An 18,533-nucleotide genomic window follows, 5' to 3' on the forward strand; every position below is an offset into this window, starting at 1 on the left:
ATTCCCCCACCTCCTAGAAAAGCCGGGGAGCCCCTTTAAAGAGCGCACGGCTTTTGCCTGCTTTTGCAGGAGGTGGGGGAATTCCCCCATCTCCCGCAAAAGCCCGCAGGAGGGAGAAGGGACTGATGCGGCCAGTCAGTCCCTTCTCCCTCCTTGGGGAAAAGCCCCCAAGAGCGGCGCGCTCTTTAAAGTGTGCACGGCTCCTGCAGGCTTTTCTAGGAGGTTGGGGAATTCCTCCCCTCGTAGAAAAGCCAGCAGAAGCCGCGGAGCCCCTTTAAAGAGCGCACGGCTTTTGCCTGCTTTTGCGGGAGGTGGGGGAATTTCCCCATCTCCCGCAAAAGCCCAAAGGAGGGTTGGAGAGCAGCGGCAAGGCGTCGCGCGCCTTCCTGCTGCCCCCCATCCTCTGGGGCTGGCGATGGGGGAAGCGCTGCTTTCCCCACCGCCAGCCTCAAACCCGGGTTGGAGAGCAGCGGCAAGGCGTCGCGCGCCTTCCTGCTGCCCCCCATCCTCTGGGGCTGGCGATGGGGGAAGCGCTGCTTTCCCCACCGCCAGCCTCAAACCCGGGTTGGAGAGCAGCGGCAAGGCGTCGCGCGTCTTCCTGCTGCCCCCCATCCTCTGGGGCTGGCGATGGGGGAAGCGCTGCTTTCCCCACCGCCAGCCTCAAACCCGGGTTGGAGAGCAGCGGCAAGGCGTCGCGCGCCTTCCTGCTGCCCCCCATCCTCTGGGGCTGGCGATGGGGGAAGCGCTGCTTTCCCCACCGCCAGCCTCAAACCCGGGTTGGAGAGTAGCGGCAAGGCGTCGCGCGCCTTCCTGCTGCCCCCCATCCTCTGGGGCTGGCGATGGGGGAAGCGCTGCTTTCCCCACCGCCAGCCTCAAACCCGGGTTGGAGAGCAGCAGCAAGGCGTCGCGCGCCTTCCTGCTGCCCCCCATCCTCTGGGGCTGGCGATGGGGGAAGCGCTGCTTTCTCCACCGCCAGCCTCAAACCCGGGTTGGAGAGCAGCGGCAAGGCGTCGCGCGCCTTCCTGCTGCCCCCCATCCTCTGGGGCTGGCGATGGGGGAAGCGCTGCTTTCCCCACCGCCAGCTTCAAACCCGGGTTGGAGAGTAGCAGCAAGGCGTTGCGCGCCTTCCTGCTGCCCCCCATCCTCTGGGGCTGGCGATGGGGGAAGCGCTGCTTTCCCCACCGCCAGCCTCAAACCCGGGTTGGAGAGTAGCAGCAAGGCGTCGCGCGCCTTCCTGCTGCCCCCCATCCTCTGGGGCTGGCGATGGGGGAAGCGCTGCTTTCCTCCACCGCCAGCCTCAAACAGCAGACTCTCCTGGCTTCAGCGGAAGCAACGCGAAGCCTCCGGAGCGCAGGCTTCGGAGGCTTCGTGTTGCTATCTCTGAAGCCAAGGAGTCTGCATTCGCCCCATAAGACGCACCCACATTTCCCCTTCATTTTTGGAGGGGAAAAAGTGCGTCTTATAGGGCGAAAAATACGGTACTTTTGTAAAAAAAAACGGAGGCTTTTCTTTTAGGGATTGTAGGAAAGGATATAAGAAGAAAAGACTGTAAACTCTTCCAATATGCAGTAACGGCAGCCAGAATCTTGTTGGCCCAGAAATGGAAGCAAGAGGAAATACCGACGATAGAAGAATGGAGACTGAAATTGACAGACTATGCGGAATTGGATAAATTAACTGGGAAAATCAGATACACCAAAGACCAAAAGTTCATCGAAGACTGGGGAAAGTTCGTAGATTATCTGAAAAATATATGTGGCGTGAACACAACGCTAGTGGGATTTCAAGAGGCACTGTAAAAATAGAGAAGTATTGTTAATATGAAATAGGGGGAGCAGGGAAGTATAACGGCAATACGAAAGAAGGGAATGTGTAACTAAAATTATAAATACGGATGATTGTCAGAGACGCTGAAGGAAGTTCAAAACAGAGATAATTTGTTGTATTTTGGATAAAAATGTATAACTGTATGGAAAATCAATAAAATTTATTTTTTTTAAAAAAGATGTCAACACATAAGACAGAACAGAAGCAAATATCGTGGAAATACAGGTATCCATGACTTTGAGGGGGGCCTTCTTTCACCAAACCTACTGTAATTATTCAATATTCACATTCTCTCGTCTACAAGAAGGAACTTGACATCATGGTCTACTTATGGTAAAGGGAAAACTAAAGAATGAAGGTTTTGTGTGAATTACAAGTTGAATAATTAAATAATTAAATAATATTCAACTACTACTGTTCTGAATTCACACATGTGACCTGAGCACCCTCTGCTGGGTGAAGTTATCAATCACAGCAATTAAAACAGAATGCTAGCATACCATTCAAGGCAAGCGGTTCATATCTCTAGCAGTTCAATCTGGGCTAAGTATTCAAATGAATCTGTAATTGGGCTGCATCTTTACAACCTACCCACTCACTAGCATGTCACTCACAGGTTTATTTTATCTGTACTGCTCTCAACAAGCCTCATTAACACCAAACCCAAAACCAAGTTCCTTCTGTCATATTGAAATACACCCAACAGTAAAAAAATTTAATAGTAGCCAGCTCCAGTTCCCAAACCCTAACTCCTATGTCAAGTAGCTCTACCATTGCTTAAGAACTTCAGTGGTTTCTTTGAGAATGAAAGAGTACAAAAGTGCAAATAGGATGCAATTTAAATTACTATTTGCTTTTATCCAGGATGAGGAGTACAGCACATTAGAGATATGGAAAATGTTCAGCACCTTTAACAGTACTACAAAAATTGTTACCTGGAGCACAATACATATTAGTAAACATTTTGAGACTATTTAATACGGCATTTATGTACAGCAAAGTTCTTCAGCTGACTATCTTTCTACTGCCAGTCCAGATGTGTTATATTCATTCCTTTAAAAAAACTCAAGCCTTATCAAAGATAATTATTTACACTCGGAGACAGAAAGATAGATTAGTGTCACATGTCAATCTTTTCTTTAAAACTACAAGCACTTAAAACTTTATTTTAAGTGAGACTATGTCTCTCGAAGCCAAAATACATGAACACACAGACAAGATGGTACCTGTTTCTCCACCTCCAGACATTATTAGTAGCCAGGAGAAGTAGGTATTCAGTATCTCAAGCAGATTTGGGACCACAAAAAGCCTTAAATATCCCTATTTAAAAGAAGTTATATATTCACATGGGGTGGGGTGTCAAACTTGACATTTAGGCTTTAGGAACCATTCAGAAACACTCTGGAAAAGTGGGTGATTCCTATTATGGTTCACACATGTAGTTTTCACTTGAAACTGTCATTCCTCAAGAAAAACACCAACTACTAAGAGATTCTGACAAAAGCTAGGCTAAATAAAAAACAACCAAATATACATAATATGAAATAGAGCCTTCGTGGCTTGGAGGTAGTTACCTTTATTGAAGAACATGGATGCCATCTGACCCATCTCCACCCTTTCAGTGATTTCAAAAACGTTAGGTGCTCCTCGTCTCTCTGCAGGGTTAGAGGGAAGGAAACTCTTAGCCTACATCTCAAAGATGGGTCCCGCTCAAGCCACAACCTGTTCTCTCTCCATCTTGCTCAGACATGTAAATTAACACTTTCCTGTGTTGCTTATAACAATAATTGCCTGCAGGAGACCAGAAAAGGAAACTTTATAACAGTTGAGATTTCCCTCCCCCCTACAAATCAGGTACTGTACATGCAAGGCAAAAGGACGAATAAAACTCTGCAAACTATTACATTTGGGATTTTACTTGCATGGCTCAGAGTTAACATTTTGGTCTGAAAGGCAACTCACAAATGATTTCATATAAAAAAGATTCAGGGGGTTTTCAGTTGTACATTTTGTGTCACTGAAACCCTGTGGAAGCAAGGCTAGGGAGAAAACAGGGTTGCCAGTGGCTTGAGACCTTGATAAACTAGTTTTCTTGAATTGTAAAAATGCTAGTATTGTGTTTCTCAGAAAGCTACTACATGTGCATGTGTATACAAGACACAGGGAAAGTAGGCTGTGTCTAACTTTCTCATTTGTTCTCTGCACTGAAGAGCAACTCATAGGAGTGAGAAAAGTTTCTTGCTAGATACTTACGAAGAGATAGGATAGGTCGTGTCTCTGATCGCTCGTAGCCTTCAGGAAGAAGAACATCACTATCAGAAACGTCAGATGAAGAATCCTCATCATCATCCTAGAAGAGTAAGAAATAAGCATAAGTGTTCAAAATATAGAATAATTTCAGAATTCTGACAAGAAACAGAATGTCAAGAGGTAAAAAAGAGGAGTCTTTACTTGCTGGAAAAAAGACTAAACCTCTCCAACTGAAAGCCTTCTGGCATGCTTATAGCTTCAAGCTGGTCCACCAAAAGGCTGAGCATCCATCCCAGTGCCAGGGACAAAATGGCTAAGTTTGTGATGCAACATGGTGCAGAATCTACAGCCAGATTTTAAGGGTAAACACATAACAAATGAAATGAAAACAGAGCTGCTCCACTGAGATTTTATAGCTATGAAGAAAAATAATTAGCAGCCAAATGAAATGCCACACAAACCTTGTGCTTTTCCATTCTCTTCCAACGAAGCTGGGCATTTGCAGCAGCCATGGCCTCCATTACAAAAGTTGTGGTCATGTAGCTGGCAGAAAAATGGTAAAAGTACCAGTTGGTTAATAACAATGGGTTGCAATATTCCATCCCCACCTACACAGCCTTTAACCTATATATTCTAAGGTGCAAAGTGTAAACAAAATTGGGGATTAAGGGCATGACTGTACACAGTATGGGCAGTCACACAATTGTTGTTCTTGCATCTGCCCTGTTTATGTATAAAGCATGGAAGAGATTCTATTTTTTATATCAAAAGAGTCAGATGGGTTTGGAGAGCTGGTCTTATTCTCCCCATGCTGCACTGCTGCAGACACTTTTATTTTCCTGTCCTCCATCATTTCAGGTCAGGGACTTTTCCACTACAATCCAGCTCACTTATGGTACTGTGGCTGGGCTGTGTTGGACAAAAAGTGTGTAAAGTGATGGAGTGCAGAAATGTAAGACAAGTTAGGAGGGAGGCTCAGCGCCCCTTACTGGAGGACTCATCTAATGTTAAAGAAATGCTCTCTACCTGTTCTCTATTCATGAATGGTGTAGACACATGAGCAAGAAAATTTGCTTGCTCTCCATAATGTCTGGACACTTTCTTAGTGGTAAGGCAAAAGAAAATTAACATGAGCAAAGACTCTCACACATGGCAGCACTGAAGAAAGCAGAAAGACCAGTGCACAAGTGTTGCATGCTACCAGGAGCATATTCTGAACAACCTTAGCTGAAATGAAAAAGAGCTGCATAAATTCATGTCTCTGTTCTTATGTTACTCCCATTCATTTTAATGAAATTTCTGCTGCACAAATCTTGGTGGATTATATCCGCAAATCTCAAGAATTACAGAACTGAATCTAACTGGAGTAATAAATTATAGGATAAGCACATTTCATAGGACATCTCACTATACATCAATTACACCAGGATGATCATGGGCAGTCATGGGGGACAATTCCGCTATCTATAATAAGGTGCAAGATGGTAGCTATAAGAGATTTAGTATCTTGGATGGAAGGTGCAGCTAAGGTGCATGGGACTAAAAAGCTTTGGTCGCCATGATGAATGTGTGGCCCTGCTTCTTCTACTTGATCTATAGGTGACTTTCAAAACCAGTGAGCATGGTATCCTGCTGGGCCAGTGATGTGGAATGGGTATCAGAAGCACTATGCCACAGTGGTTCCATTTCTATTTGGGTCATAAGCAGAGACCAGCATCGGAAGAATGTTCCACTATTGTTATGAGGTTCCACAGAACACTATTTTATCTCCAACGTTATTTGCCATCTATATGAAGCCATTGGGATCAGTCATTAGGCAATTTGAGGCAAGGTGTCATTACCATGCTGATAACCAGCTATATTTTTCTATTGCATCTCAATCAGGAAAGGCAGACCTGGACCAATGCCTGGACACAGTAGTGGGCTGGATGAGGGCCAATAAATAATCTGAACAAGGTAAGAACCTAAGAAAAGCCCTGCTGCATCAGACCAATGGCCCACCTAGTCCAGCATCCTGCTCTCCCAGTGCCAACCAGATGCCTTAAGGAAGTCTGCAAGCAGCACTTGCACACAAAAACATTTTCCTCTCCTAAGGTTTCCAGCAACTCCACTGACCTTGGAGGCAAAGTATAGCCATCATGGCTAGTAGCAACTGATAGCCTTAGCCTCCATGAATTTGTCAAATTATCTTTTAAAGGCATCCAAGATGGTCGCCATAACCGCCCCTTGTTAGAATGAATTCCATATTTAACTATGCACTGTTTGGAGAAATACATTGTTTTGCCTGTCCTGAATAGTCCGACATTCAGCTTCATTGCATAATGTAGGTTTATTTTTTCTACAAGCTGTTTTGAGATACATAGTGCAAAGTGGGGCAAAATTCTTCAAATAAACAAATAAGATACTGACAGAACTATATCAGTCTACAAGACAGATCACTTGGGTACCCAAATGCACTCAAAGACCTAATGCTGGACAGAGTTAGAGGAACCACTTAAAGATTTAAAAAGTGAAGGACTGAAAACATTTTCCAAGAGCTGCCAGGAAGATAGCTGAGAGCGAGTGATCAATCAGTTGTCCCCATTCCCCATTACCATTAGCTTTGTTGATCTTATAAATGAATTGCCATTACCCCAGTTAGATGACCATGTTAAGGTTTCTCTCTCATTTTTACTAAAAACTACAATCAATCTTATTTAAACCACAAAAATGGTTTCTTACTGCTTCACCAACTAAACTCATTTATCAAGTTTGAATGAGAAATTAGTTTGCTAGGATTAAAGCACAGAAGCAACATCCAGGGGCCTGGATAATTTCCCCTATGTTCTTTTACTACACTGAGCATTCTCCAGAGGATATTAGGGAGCCAGAAGTGCACAACAGAGGAATGGAAGGATCAGGGTAAAAAATTCTCAAACGACTTGGCACCAGTGGGCAGCATTTCAAGGCTGATACAAAATATATACAGTAATTGCATACCAACCCATATCCCAACAGCATCAAGAAATGAATTGGAAAAGAAATCAAAGCATGAGACAGAGAATGCTACAGGCAGGCTTCAAGGTTCTGAAATAATCTCTTTTACAAAGCCTCAGAAGCAATTCAGTCACTGGTACTGCAAGGATTTATGCTTCCCATCCAACAGAACTTACACTTTTATAATGCCTTTCCTTCCACAGATGTTAAGCAATTTATAAGATTATGTCTCAACATGAAAGCAATCCAGTCTCAACCCAGGGTAAAAGGGCACTGGAAGAGAGTATCCCTGTCCAATGTTGAAAGGCAATAATTTTACAATGGAAGAGTAAAGTACATAAAATAACTGCATCAAATTAAAGCAGCAGGCACATTCATCAGAAGCCCACAAAATTTAGGTTGGCCTTGGTAGATAACTATTAGTTGTGTCACCAGCAATCCCTCTGCAACAGAGGAGACTGGGTCAGTTTTTTTACTCCTCATCAAGTTTTAGAGAGCATCTCGCTTCTTCTGTCCATCCCCAAAGCAGGCTGCAACAAATATGCAAGATTGACCCCTCCTTATGCAATTTCCTGGGTGTCAGATTTCAAAGGAAGGATACAGTCTGTTTCTCCCAATTGCAATACAGGTAAATGTACCCCTGACCGTTAGGTCCAGTAGCGGATGACTCTGGGCTTGAGTGCTCATCTCGCTCTATAGGCCGAGGGAGTCAGCGTTTGTCTGCAGACAGCTTCCGGGTCATGTGGCCAGCATGACTAAACCACTTCTGGAGAACCAGAGCAGTGCATGGAAACGCCATTTACCTTCCCGCCGGAGTGGTACCTATTTATCTACTTGCACTTGATGTGCTTTTGAACTGCTAGGTGGGCAGGGCTGGGACCGAACAACAGGAGCTCACCCCGTCGCGGGGATTCGAACTGCCGACCTTCCAATCGGCAAGCCCTAGGCTCTGTGGTTTAGACCACAGCGCCACCCATGTCCCAATTGCGGTAAGTGCACCCCTTTTCCAGTGGAAACACAAGGGGAGGGAAATGGTCTCTCAAATCTTGGACATACAGAAGGAGGTCACCCAAGAGAGACTTGTGGTCCCCACAGATAAGCTGACTTTTGTCGATCCCTGACATTCAGGATAGTAGATTATCAATTAAGATCACACACACACACACACACACACACACACACTTTTTCTTTTATTTTTAAAGTTAAAGCAAGGTTTTACATTTAATCAGAAAAATGACACCTTAGTATTGTGGAGCATATGCTACACACTATCAGCTAATAATCAGCTTTATATATTGGTTCTCAGAAGCTAAAGGGAAAGGACATAGCAAACAAGTTTTCCGCACACCAGGGTAGCTGCTCCTGCCCAGGAGCCTGAATTTAATAACCTAAACCAAACAAACAAACAAACAAAAAAACCAAGGAAAGGTTAGCTAGACACAATTCAGCTCACCCAATAGTGGTAAGGAGGCAGAAATACCCTCACCACCACCTCAAAAGTCTGCAACTGGCCTCTATATTGTGCCTGGTCAGATTCACAAATCTTTTTTCCACTTGTGCTCAAGATACCTAGCAACCCATTTCAGATCATCCAGCTACTGAATAAATCATGCTCCTATGAAGCCTGGGAGGAAGATGCGAAGGAGCAAGCCTGGCAGTAGTCCCTGTTAACCTCCTATTCTACAACCAAAGTTGTTTTGATGAGGTTTGACTTTTGCAACGTTAAAGTTTCATCAGCTTTTCACTACTATTAACAAACATAATTCCTCTAAGGAGCAAAAGACAATCCTAATCCATGAGAGATAACAACATCAAGTGTGAGGAAACGTAAAAGAGCAAAGTCCTTTTGACTTGGCCACAGACAGAAAACTCAGAAATGGGATAGAAGGAAGAGAGAACTCTCTTTCCTACCATCTTAAGATGGGCAGGTATCCAGTAATTTCTGGTATCAATGAGACAGATGCTAGGCCTCATTGGATAAAATTCAGACTGTACCCAGATTGCTATTCTACATGTGGCAGGAAGCTAGAGCAAGTTCTGCTCCCTGTCCATCCAAGCATCACCTGTCTTGCCTCTGATGCTATTGTACATAACGTTCAAACAGGGTGTTCACATTTAACGTGCAACATGTGTGGGCTCAGAATGTGCAATAAATGTCCAATCTCTGACCACAGAACTCGAGCAAATGCACCCCATATTAGAACACCTATGTATGGATGTAAGGTGGCAATGGAGGCAAGGGCTGATGTGCCAAATGGGCAGGGAGGAAAGTGCATTCTTACTCTTCAGCACATGTGGGGGAAGGAACTAGGTAAGAATACTGTCTGATCTGCCTTCTGTAAAACACTCCCTCAAGGCCAAGGCACAACTTTCTTATTGAAATCATAATGGCTGGGTGACAAATGGATTGTATTACTTAGATACAAGTGACACGTTTGGGATTTACAAGTTCCCAGTAGATTGTTAATGGAAATTGACATTCAGAAAACTCTTACCTCATGAATCCCAAGAACGTTATTAGGATGAGGCTAACAAGCCAACCAGCAGTGGCAAAGGCCTTTGGCATAGTCAGAGCTCCAGTCCCAACTATGAGATTGAACATGTAAACCAGGCCAACCTGCAATTAAAGAAATCATAAATGTTTAAATCATGTGACTTTTAGTTGTTAAAAAAGACTCTTTGGCTAGCAATCCCAAAATGGACAGAAAGCAGCAGCCTCCATAGACAATCCAAACCAACACGGCTACTATGATGGTGCAGTTTTATAGAAAATAGTATCGTCTCAGTAAAGAAATGCTTTTTAGCTCATACTTACACAGTTAGGCAGTGTTTAATGTTTGGCCTTAGAAATATTAACAGCTGGGTTTAAAAAACAACAACAAAAAACCTATGCAAACCACAACTTTCCAATAGCCCAATAGTTTATTTCTTGTTTTCCCAACCTAAGCCTTCAGGATGAGGGAGATTACAGATAAAATCTCCTTCTCCACATAGAAAGAGTTAAGCAGAAAGACCAGACATACTGGTGAAAGGACATAGCCTCAAAACATCATGTTTACTCAAGTTATGCAGTTCTCTCACTTGCCATGTTTCTAACTCCAAAGGAAAGATTCTCTGAAACTAAAGGTGTTGCAGAGAGGCTGAGGTTTTTTTATAGGGGGAAGGGTGGTACAGTTACTCAACTTCACCCATGAGGAGCCAATATAGGAAGTGAGGTATAAAAGAGCATTCCACAGCTTGCCAACTATTAGCCAAACAGGAGTCTGACAAGTAATTTTCCTCCCAAGTATATTTAGCAGTGAAGCAGATGGAAATTTTCTCTTATTGGGACACCAGAGGAATCTTGTTAAGGAATGGGAATATCTGCATGACAAGCTTGTTGACAGTAAAATCAACCCTTAAGAAGAGCTATTCTGAATTATTTCCTGCCTCAGTTCTTACATTTAAATGGCAGGCTAAGACCAGGCATTATTCTTGTTTATTGAAGAATTTTACATTAATAATAACAGCAAAAGAGATTTGCTCTTTTGTTTAGTAAAAACCTACTTGCCTCCCCACAGCACAAAGTGCTAAAATGGAACTACCTCAAGGGGTTCAGCTTCCACAATTTCTATTTTTAATCTGCTTTATCCTGTAGGTTCAACACTGGCTCTATCTGCAGCAAAAACAAGATTCATTACTATTTGGGGGGCAGTGCCCTCATAACTAAAAGAGTTCTGTATTAAAACGTAGCATGAAGAACTCATGTATGAGTAGATTTGGTAAGTCAGAACCACAATGGGTAATTAAGGTGGCAGCTCAGTGACAGATGACAATATCTGAATGTAAAAGACTCCAGATTCAAACCCTAGCATCTCCAAGTAGAGCTGGGAAAGATTTCTTCTTGAAACCCTAGAGAGCAACTACTAGCCAATTCAGACAGCACCGAAGCAGATGAACTAATGGTGACACTCAGTATACAGCTGCTTCCTATGAGCCCTGGGCACTAGCAGGAAAATAATTTAAACTTATTAAAATCATGTGTCATGTAAGATACAGTATCCATTAGTCTTGAAGTGCAAGAAAGTAGTGCAGGAAGGATGAGAGAAAGAGCACCACTGATGGCTACCTTCCCCTTATTAAAATTACTGGAATGCCCATTATCAGAAGACAACCATCTACCTGGAATTCATGTCCACTGTCAAACACACAATTTTTAAACCGAGAGTAACCATAAATAAAATTACCTTAAGAACAGGGAATGTATACAGTTTATAAACCAAATGCTCATGGCAGAAGTTCTGAACTACAAATGCATCCTTCAGAGATCTTTTATGCATAGCCATTCACTTCTCTTTGAGAGAACAAGGTCCTCCTGTACTTACTGGCATCTGAACAGCAAATGCATCTTTTGACTGCTTTCCCAGAGGATGAAACAGTAGATGTCAGTTTGCAAAGCGATTTTTTTAACTCATTGGGCAGAACTGTCATTCCCTGCATACACCACCTCCTGGCTGTAGGCCTTAATTGGTTCTGCACACGAAGCCTTTGAGGACAGAAACCTTGGAGGTTTTCTTTGACTCTGATTAAAAAGAACAGTATAAGGAGGGAAGATTTATTTCAGATACTGGTAGAATCATATTTCGGGCCCTCCAAAAATGAGACAAGTACCATTTTTATGCTCAACAGCCTGAAGATTTCTACAATGCTATAATTTTCAATCTGTAAGGTACTTGGTAATTTAACATCTTGGGAGTCTATTTTTCCCCTTGAAGATTCAGATCAATCTTCCTTGGACTAAATGTACCAGCACGCATCACTATCCAATTAATGTCTTCTCAAAAATCACTTGCAATCAGAAAACCACCACTCATGAGGATAGCTTTGACAGAGAGATGTGATGGGTTATATATTAGGAAGGAGGACAGAGTCCACTGGTATGCCATAAAAGGGCATCATAAGATGCAGCTTCAACAACTCTCAACTCTTGTGTATGTATGTGCACTGCTTTCAAAGCCTCCTTGTTCATCTCAATTTTTCATATAAAAAAAATACTTTCCTGATGTTTTAACCACTTGTTGCTGCAAGACGGCAGCAACAAGAATTCCAACTATGGAAACAGAACAGAACCCATTGGCGCAAGTACAGCCTATCAGCCATTTAAGAAAGCCACACAAAATTTAAAAAGCTTTGTCCCCTGTGCTGCAGAATGCCTCTGCACTGACTGATGTAAACATGCACCCAGGAATCTTGTGCACATTGTTAGTGCACATGTCTTTTTATTGTTCCATGAAGCGGTCTAGACTGTAAGAGAATGTGTCACTGCCCTAAAGACTTCACAACCAGAAAAGTATAATCATGTATTTAGTATTTAGCGCACTGCTCTTCCCTGAAGAGCCTTTTACATATGGCTTCCAGATAGCCTTCCATTCAGTGAAATTACAGGATAACACCTGTTCAGCTTCACAGAAGAACAGCCTGGTGTAACTTTGCACAACTACATCACTAAATGGCACAAGTTTGAAAACTGCTTTGAAGGTGCCAAGTTGTAACCAATGCTGTCCTTCTTTACATGGAAGGTTCTGTTCCCATACAGGCATCTGCAGACAAAAAAGGGAGGTGATTTTTGCAAATTTCTCCTTTCTTCACCATACTGTGTCAGAGGATTCTCCAATTCCCTAGAAAAGATGGGGAGAGGGCCCTCCCCCTCTTCTTCCCCCAACCTTATACTGTATACAACACTAATGTCTCATGTCAAATATAACTGATCTGTAGAAAGGACTTTAGAAGTTGAAAAAAGAAACAATGTGCGTACTTTTATAAACCAAGAAATTCTTTAATTAAAAATATTTTTTAAAAAAATAGATGGGGAGGGTATGAAGGTGATAGTAGCACAAAAGTGGAACTAATGAAAATCACCTCCAACTGTTCATGGAATCCTCTGCTGGATCAAAGAGACTTCCATGACTGGAAGGACAGCATGGGATAAAATTCGCCACATCTAATTTCTGGCTAGTCTATCCACTACCCAAATTACTTAGTTCCTCTTGCCTCTGATATTTGGGATTCTTTTCCCTCTTGTTAGTATTATATCTATCATAATCTAACATATGGGTGTCCATCAATATGCAGATAATACCCAGCTCTACCTCTCTTTCAAATCAGAACCAGTGAAGGCGGTGAAGGTCCTGTGTGAGTGCCTGGAGGCGGTTGGAGGATGGATGGCGGCTAATGGATTAAAGTTGAATCCTGACAAGACAGAAGTACTGTTTTTGGGGGACAGGAGGCGGGCAGGTGTGGAGGACTCCCTGGTCCTGAATAGGGTAACTGTGCCCCTGAAGGACCAGGTGCGCAGCCTGGGAGTCATTTTGGACTCACAGCTGTCCATGGAGGCGCAGGTCAATTCTGTATCCAGGGCAGCTGTCTACCAACTCCACCGGGTACGCAGGCTGAGACCCTACCTGCCCGCTGACTGTCTCGCCAGAGTGGTGCATGCTCTAGTTATCTCCCGCTTGGACTACTGCAATGCACTCTACGTGGGGCTACCTCGGCCCAGTATACCTGAAGGAGCATCTCCACCCCCACCGTTCTGCCCGGACGCTGAGGTCCAGTGCCGAGGGCCTTCTGGCGGTTCCCTCATTGCGAGAAGCAAAGCTACAGGGAACCAGGCAGAGGACCTTCTCAGTAGTGGCGCCCGCCCTGTGGAACGCCCTCCCATCAGATGTCAAAGCGATAAACAACTACCTGACATTCAGAAGACATCTTAAGGCAGCCCTGTTCAGGGAAGTTTTTAATGTGTGATATTTTAGTGTTTTTTGGTTTCTATGGAAGCCGCCCAGAGTGGCTGGGGAAACCCAGCCAGATGGGCGGGGTACGAATAATAATAATAATAATAATAATAATAATAATAATAATAATAATAATAATATGAAGGAAGCAACCTTATTCACTGATGCAGCTTTAGTGCAATTACATACTTTGAATATTCACTAGAGACTCAATAGAGGGTATTTGGCAAGGTTTGCTAAGCATTAAAGCATGTTTAAAAACGCAAGTCTTTTAGAGCATGTGTGGGTGAAAAGAGCAAGCACATCCTTGTATTAGAAAAGTTTTCTGAATTATTTCCAAATGTATTGTAACACAAGTATAAAATGCCTATCACAATTTAAAATCAAAACAAGAACATGGGGGGGGGGCATGAAGAAACAGGAGCAGGAAATACAGAGCATAACTGTGCTACTTGTCTCCAGCAAGAGATTGTAGTAATGTTAAATACTCACGTAAGGCGAGTACAGCTCTCCTGTATCAGTAATACCGCCAGCCATGTTGAAGCTGATGGAACAGTCCGAGAGAGATGTCAGTTCCTTTTGAGCCAACCACTGTTAACCTGAAAGAAATTTTATCAGCTGTTTACAGGAGTCAACAAAGCAAGCGGTAACTGCAGTTCATCACTGTGCATTAATGCAAGTCTAGTAGTATTGCTGCCTACCTTCTCTGGAAAGAAAAGTAAACAGATTCCCCCAAATCAGCTAGTTTGAATTTGAAATCAGAATTCTTCACTTGCATTGCAAATTGCATAATTCTCACTAAAGGCCATAATCCTTTTAGAGAATCTAGTGAAATACCAGCCACATCAAAAACAAGGATCAAAACTAAGGTTCTCCTGTCACTCTAAAAGTATATAATCTAGCCAGATGATATAGTAACACACTTTAAGGAATTCCATTTAGAATGAATGGATTATAATCACTAAGGGGAAAATAGATTTAAGATCTTTTATTTAAATTAAGTCACTTACTTTACAATTTACACATCTCCTGAACAAGCATTCATGACAATTGGTTGCTAACAATTAAATATAATTGTTAGATGTTTTACTTGAAGGCTACAGTTACAATCATATGCATAGTTACTGTATTTGAAAGTGCAACTGAACCAAGTGGGACTTAGTTGAAAGGAAGCCTGCTAAGTCTGGTGCCTTCCATAAATTTTGTACTGGGAGTTATAGCCTAAATATTTGGACAGCACCAGATTGGTGAAAGCTGTGTTATAGGGGTTCAGAACTTTCTGGCAGCCTTATCCTCCATGAATTTGTTTAACCTTTTTTAAAGCCACCCAAGTTGGGGGCCATCAGTGCCTTCTGTGGGAGTGAATTCTATACTATGTGCTGTGCATAGGCGCCGACTCCATGGGGCCTGAGGGGGCTCGAGCCCCCTCAAAAAAATTTTGGGGGGGCTCAGCCCCCCCAATAATCTCGGGCGCCCTTCCAGCAGAGCGCCACCGCCGTCCCCCGCCTCCTCCCCACCTGCTCCTTCGCCAGCCAGCCAGCCAGCCGCGCACCCTAATCGGAGAGCCCCGGCCGTCCCCCGCGAGATTAGAGAATCCCCGGGGGCGGGGGCTCCTGCCTCGCTGCTTCGCAGCACCACCGCCACTGCCAAGGCACTGCCGGAAATCCCGCGAGAACAGGGGAATCCCGACTGGCCACACCTCCCAGCCAGCCAATCGGCTGGCTGGGGGGCGTGGCTTGCCCTATTTAGGGCTGGAGCCACTTTATTTGCATATTCATGAGCTTATTTATTATTCATGAGCTTTCCCGGGCCCCCCCAATATTTTTTATAAGTCCGCGTCCCTGGTGCTGTGTAGAGAGTAACTTTCTTTTCTCTGTCCTGAATCCTCCAATATTCAGCTTCAGTAGATGTCCACAAATTCTAGTATTAGAAGTATATAAAATTATGTATGACATGGAGAACTCCTATCATGTTGCCTCTTACCTTTGCTCTAAACTAAAAAGCCCTGAATGCTTCAACCTTTCCTCATACGAGAGGTGCTCCATCCCCTTCATCATTTTGGTTGCCCTTTTCTGAACCTTTTCCAACTCCACAATATTGTTTAAGTGGTGAGGCAACCCAAACTGTACATGCTATTCCAAATGCAGCTGCAACAGAACTTGAAAGCTTACTTTTTGTGGCATTTTTATTGGCCCTAATAAAATCTCCACCCAAACAGAATTATAGCATGCTACTGGAGCAAGGCTTAAATAGGCAGGAAAGCCTCACAGTCTACACGGACCTTTTACAACAATGAGGAAAACACCATCTATAACATGCTACCCCACGTGATGAGTTTCTTCATGCAAGTGTGCATGCTGGAAAATTTCTAAATGTTTACATGGGGGGGACCCATACTGTATTGTATGAGTTGGCACTAAGATTCTTATCTAACACATTAGAAATTCCACTGAACCAAAAAGAGAACCAGAGAAAGTTACAGGCAAAGTGTAAGTACCATGGAAGGCACTGCATGTGCCTGAATACAAAAAGCAAGGATTTCCAAGGCCCTGCTTTCTTACCCCTGATCATTTGCTCACAAGTCCCCTTCTTTGGCTGAGGCTGGGCTCTTTGTTGAAGAAACCACTCTGTCCTGAATTTCCTAGCTCCTACTCCTGTTTGCATCTTAGTGCATGGCATGGGAAAGTTTTACCTGGACTTTCTATGGCCACTCAGATTGGATGTATGCAATTACTACCGTGAACAGAAAATACGATAAAGAGGGCCTCTTATCAGAAGATACTCAGAATGTACTCCTAACCCTTTCAATCTCTGCTGCTGGAGGAAGAGGAGGATAAGGTAGAGGGGACCCTCCACCAGCTCCTGCCAGCCTCTGCTGCTGTACCCAGAGAAACAGAAAGCTACCAACAGTGATTCTACCACTATAAGCCATTAGAGAGATCTGAAATGAGGCATTTGGGGGGCAGGGCCTGGCAGCTTGGAATCTTCTGGTTCCAAAGCCCTGCAGGTCTCAATCCTTGGGCACTCTGCTGAGCCTGCCTGGAGCTTTTATAGCCCCCCCCCCCAAACCACCCACCACTTTTGATTCTAGTCACTATAAGCAGTAAAGCTTGGGATGCAGTGGTTGAGCTGCTGTTCTGTTGCTCCCCGCAAGGGGTTAGGATTGCTCCATCAGTTATTTGAAGCACGAGACTACAAGGCGCAGACAAAGCAAATGTTAAGGAATGATATTTGGTGTCAGTGTCATGCCAGAAAGCCTGATTCAAATATAATGACAAAGTAAAATCTGTCCACTTAGATAGTTGAGGGGGAAATACCACTCTTGTATTTTTGCGCACTAGCCTAGAGGCCATAGGTGAGCAGGACTTCTATAAAGACATGTGAATGGGTGGGGAAGGGGAATTGATAGCCTACTTGGTTTCCATACTAACAAAAGAGGAAGTACGGTAAGAATGTTTCCTTCACAATCAGCAAAGAAATGTAGCAAGCTAGCATAGTGGAGATGAATCACTCCATCCTTTCTTCACCATTCTGCATATTATTAGTCTGCTAATAGGAGGGGCTTCCCCTCCTCCACAGCCAGCCTGGAAAAGCACATCACTAGCCACTTAGTAGGTTAATAAGAACATCTGCAGGTTAGTAATTTTTGTGGCCTTATTTACAAGGCTGTGTTTCATCCTCAAAAAAGACTGGAAACTACCAGCTTCCGCTTTACTTCAGAGGCTTTTTACTCCACCAGTACACTATGCAGCTGCCCCTCCCCCCATAAAGTCAATAAAAATACTTAAAGTAGAAACTGCAGGAAGATTTTGACAGATTTTTTTCCTGAGCACTTGGGGTCAGAAGAAAGCAATTTAAAGCAACGGTTGTTGGGCCATTTCATTCCAATCCGCTAGATAGAGCCAGCCAGCCAGCCAGCCAGAGGATGATGACAGGTGGGTGTCCTGCCACCCACCCCCACAACATAAATCCTGGCTACGCCCATGGAGAGAGATGCACCCACAAGCAATTGCATGAACTTTTCTCTCTCCCCATATAGGAGTCTGTGAATTCGCACACGCACACGTGTACTAGGTCTCCGAGCAGATACAGACAACCGCGTGACCACCACCTGCACCTGGTAGGCAGATCTTCCTCGCTGTTTGGGAAGATGCTCACGCCGAGCGGGGGGCAATTCTATAGTCCTCTGCGCGGTCTCCTTCAGGGGGGAACAGCCCAGAGACAGGCAGAACAGTCACACACAGCCTGCGCCTATTTAAAAGCCTCCTCCGGAGAGCCGCGCGGGAAGGAGTGTCGTCGGGAATGCCACGTCTTCCCCGCCAACCCTTTCCCCGACCCGCCTCAGCCCGCCAGCCCGCTTCCCCTTCCTCTCCCCGCCACCACCACCCCTTCTGCCACCCACTCAAAAAAACTCCTCACAACAAGCCTCTTTACCCGCCACGCCGGCGCTCCTCGCTTGGCTCCACGGCAACGTCCGGCCCAGCAACTCCAAACCGTCGTTTTCCCTCATTACCGGCGCGAGCCAGGGGAACCCGCAGACGGCGCACGCGCGCAAGCGGAGGAGCTGAGGGAGGGTAGGCGGGGCAGTGGGGAGGGCGGGAACAGCGCTTCTACGCCAAGCAAAAAGCCGCCAACAGCCGAGCTTTCCGCGCGCGTGACCACGACCTCTCGAATCGCTTTCTACGCCGATTGGTCCCGTCTCTTGATGGCACG

The 18,533-nt window shown here is 44.3% G+C and overlaps 1 protein-coding gene across 2 annotated transcripts in view; it reads right to left on the reverse strand.

The window, feature by feature from the left end:
* The window catches only part of TMEM104 (transmembrane protein 104), an 80,663-nt gene extending 62,150 nt beyond the window's left edge, over nucleotides 1-18,513 (reverse strand). The window contains exons 1-6 of one of the 2 annotated variants that reach the window (XM_081184604.1): nucleotides 18,240-18,513; nucleotides 14,313-14,419; nucleotides 9,549-9,670; nucleotides 4,539-4,620; nucleotides 4,081-4,177; nucleotides 3,402-3,482 (exon numbers count right to left, since the gene is read on the reverse strand). In XM_081184604.1, the coding sequence (XP_081040730.1) occupies nucleotides 3,402-3,482; nucleotides 4,081-4,177; nucleotides 4,539-4,620; nucleotides 9,549-9,670; nucleotides 14,313-14,357 (427 nt within the window). In that variant the 5' untranslated portion in view covers nucleotides 14,358-14,419; nucleotides 18,240-18,513. The remainder of the gene's footprint in view (nucleotides 1-3,401; nucleotides 3,483-4,080; nucleotides 4,178-4,538; nucleotides 4,621-9,548; nucleotides 9,671-14,312; nucleotides 14,420-18,239) is intronic. The other variant, XM_081184603.1, reaches the window with a different exon arrangement.
* Between the last annotated feature and the right edge of the window lie 20 nt (nucleotides 18,514-18,533).

Source organism: Podarcis bocagei (assembly GCF_964188305.1).
Source record: "Podarcis bocagei genome assembly, chromosome: 2".
NCBI classification, from domain to species: domain Eukaryota; kingdom Metazoa; phylum Chordata; class Lepidosauria; order Squamata; family Lacertidae; genus Podarcis; species Podarcis bocagei.